Source organism: Apis dorsata, unplaced genomic scaffold, assembly GCF_000469605.1.
Source record: "Apis dorsata unplaced genomic scaffold, Apis dorsata 1.3 scaffold_1250, whole genome shotgun sequence".
NCBI classification, from domain to species: Eukaryota; Metazoa; Arthropoda; class Insecta; order Hymenoptera; family Apidae; genus Apis; species Apis dorsata.
Genome location: NW_006264347.1, coordinates 2969 through 5632, shown reverse-complemented (window position 1 = coordinate 5632; position 2664 = coordinate 2969). Strand labels below are relative to the sequence as shown.

General features: G+C 34.5%; 2 protein-coding genes across 2 annotated transcripts in view; one reads left to right on the top strand and one right to left on the bottom strand.

Moving 5' to 3' along the window:
* LOC102675344 overlaps positions 1-394 on the top strand; it is a 2555-nt gene extending 2161 nt beyond the window's left edge. Inside the window, exons 5-6 of the mRNA XM_006625066.2 lie at positions 45-200; positions 274-394. Of these exons, the coding sequence (XP_006625129.1) occupies positions 45-200; positions 274-339 (222 nt within the window). The 3' untranslated portion in view covers positions 340-394. The remainder of the gene's footprint in view (positions 1-44; positions 201-273) is intronic.
* Positions 395-403: 9 nt separating this feature from the next.
* LOC102675073 (probable cytochrome P450 12a5, mitochondrial) overlaps positions 404-2664 on the bottom strand; it is a 3297-nt gene continuing 1036 nt past the window's right edge. The window contains 9 exon segments of the mRNA XM_031514846.1: positions 404-743; positions 807-1007; positions 1081-1159; positions 1240-1409; positions 1481-1661; positions 1752-2002; positions 2085-2226; positions 2308-2430; positions 2510-2621. Coding sequence (XP_031370706.1) covers positions 633-743; positions 807-1007; positions 1081-1159; positions 1240-1409; positions 1481-1661; positions 1752-2002; positions 2085-2226; positions 2308-2430; positions 2510-2621 — 1370 coding nt within the window. The 3' untranslated portion in view covers positions 404-632.

The following is a 2664-nucleotide window of genomic DNA, read 5'->3' as shown; positions in this document are numbered from 1 at the left end:
AAAAAAAAAAAAAAAAAGAAATTAAACATGTGTCTATCCCCCAGAGTGAAAATACGATGCGAACGGTTTACGAATCGGAATGGTATAAACGATCTTTGAAAGTACAAAAATTCGTATTGTTTACGACGATTCCACAAACTCCAGTGATTTTAAGAATCAGATGCATCATTCCAGCTTTCTCGCTCAATTATTATTGCTCGGTACGTGGATAATCGTATAAAATTATAATTATATACTTTTGAAGTAATATATTTCATTTGATCAATATTTCAGTTCATCACAAACGTGCTTTCTATGTTTACCGCGCTACGAGTCCTGATGTATAAAGATGAAAATTAAATATTCAAATTGACGATTCTTTATAATTATATTAATACGTAATAATTATATTAATTCGAATAATTCAAGCAAAGAAAAAATAATTTAATGGACAGATAACGATATTTTATTATTCTTTCTCCATGTAATCAATATTGAATAAAAGTGAGTGACAAATTACAACTATTGTTACTTACTCTAAATTACGTATCGCTGTATCTGAGGTGCTAACTTAATTAACAAGAAATGAAATGTATTTCTACCTACACCGTTCGTTACAATAATCGGTGCTTATAACTAATATCGCATGTGCTCTAATTCCTATTCACGAAACGGAAACGAAGAGGTTTATTGGGTACATTCACCATCATAAATCTGCTTTTGATATCAGCGTAATCGTATTCAATTCTGAATTGTCGTACAAGCTGCAAAACGAGGTTAGAATTATACGATCGAATGATAATGATTGATTGATTAAATTTATATACCTTCGCGGTCAGTAGCATCATTTTTGCTTCAGCCATATTTTTCCCTAAGCACGACCTTATACCGTGGCCAAAAGGTAAATAGCTAAAATGTACGTCCTCCTTCGAAGAATTGGACAACCATCTTTCCGGCCAGAACTTGAATGGATCTTCAAAGTTCTCCTCGCGTTGCGAGGTAATTTGATTCGCCATTATGACAAACGTCTGTGGAAATTTTATTTTTCAATAAGGTGATAATACTTTTTAATTCTACTTTTTTTAATTCTATCACGCTTACTCCTTTAGGTATTGTGTATCCATGAAGAGATATAGTTTTTGGTAAGAGTCTTGTGATGTACGGAATCGCGGGATGCAATCTTTGAATCAAACGATTCGTTTTATATTAATGATACAATTCTTAGATGTACGTTAAATTCATTCTTATCAAAATCAATACCTTAAAGTTTCCTGAATGCAAGCTTTCAAATATGGCATATTTTTCAATGACTTCTCTGTGAAAGAAGAATTGTCATTTGACAGAACGGATATGATTTCATCGTAAACTTTTCTTTGAGTCCGAGGATTCTTTGCCAAGTGATATAACAAAAATGCCTCTGAATTTACCGTCTGAAAATCACACAAACGTCGAACGTAAAATTTGATCGAAATATTCATACGTAATATTATCAATCTCTCACCGCTTGTATACCCAAAATGATCATATCCATCAGCATCGTACAGATATCATCCGGATGAATACCCTCGTTCAAGAGTAATTTTTCCAAAACAGGCGAACGGTCAGTCATTGAACTTTCTTCGCTATGAGATTTTCGAACTCGAAGTTTACACTGGGCTTGACGAACATATTTTCCTATGACACTGGAGAAGAAGATGGAATTAGAAGAAATTTTCTATGAAAATGTAAATAATTTTGAGAAGAAAAAAAGAAATTTCCTGGATCTTACTTACTTATCGAGCACGTCACAAGCCTCGAAAAGCTTTCTGGCGAATGGTGTCAAGAAGAATCGCCAAACTTGAAATCCAGTTTCACAGCGGCTCATATACTTGTGAGCCGTCGTCAAGGCGTTTATAAGTTTCGATGCTTCGGACGATGAATTGTAACCTATCGGCTCCAGAAAGCCTAGACGTTTGTTAAACGTTAGATCGCAGAAACACTCCATGGCCCAACGAATCAAATCCTCGTAAAAGCTAACTGGCACCTGTTCTCATAATTAATTCATCGTACGTTGAAATGACGGATAATTAATATCGCTTCGAATTAAATAAGAATTTGATACGAACTTCATTTTGTCTATTGCGTATTTTGCATATCCTAGTGATAAGCTCGTTGCAGCACGTGTCGATTTTAGTAAAAAACGTCGAGGAAATTTGATTGAACGTGTCTTCCACTTTGTCTCTGATTTCCAACCATTCTGTACCCTGCCTAAATATAATTCAATAAATTAGATGATGGATTTATGTTTCGATTTCATATATTTATATAATTTTCCAGGTATTTACTAACATGGAGAACGGCCCTGCAAGACGATATTTACGATAGTTCAACCGATAATGTTGCAAAATATCGATTCCACTACGTACAGGTGTATCACCTTCCTGTTTAAAGACTTCCGCTATGTGTTCGGGTCTACAGCAAGGAACAAGGATAATAGGCAAAGATGTAATTAGGCGAGATTATCGAAAATTATTACCTGGGAAAAGGTTACCTGTGAATCATGACAATATCTCCTGAAAGAGGTCCATTAATCCTCACGATGCAACCATATTCGTTGAACAAGTATTTTAAAGGTGTGATATTGCGATTCCACGTTAATCGTCCTGAAAATGGCTCAATTGAAATTTAATAATTTATCTTCACAAA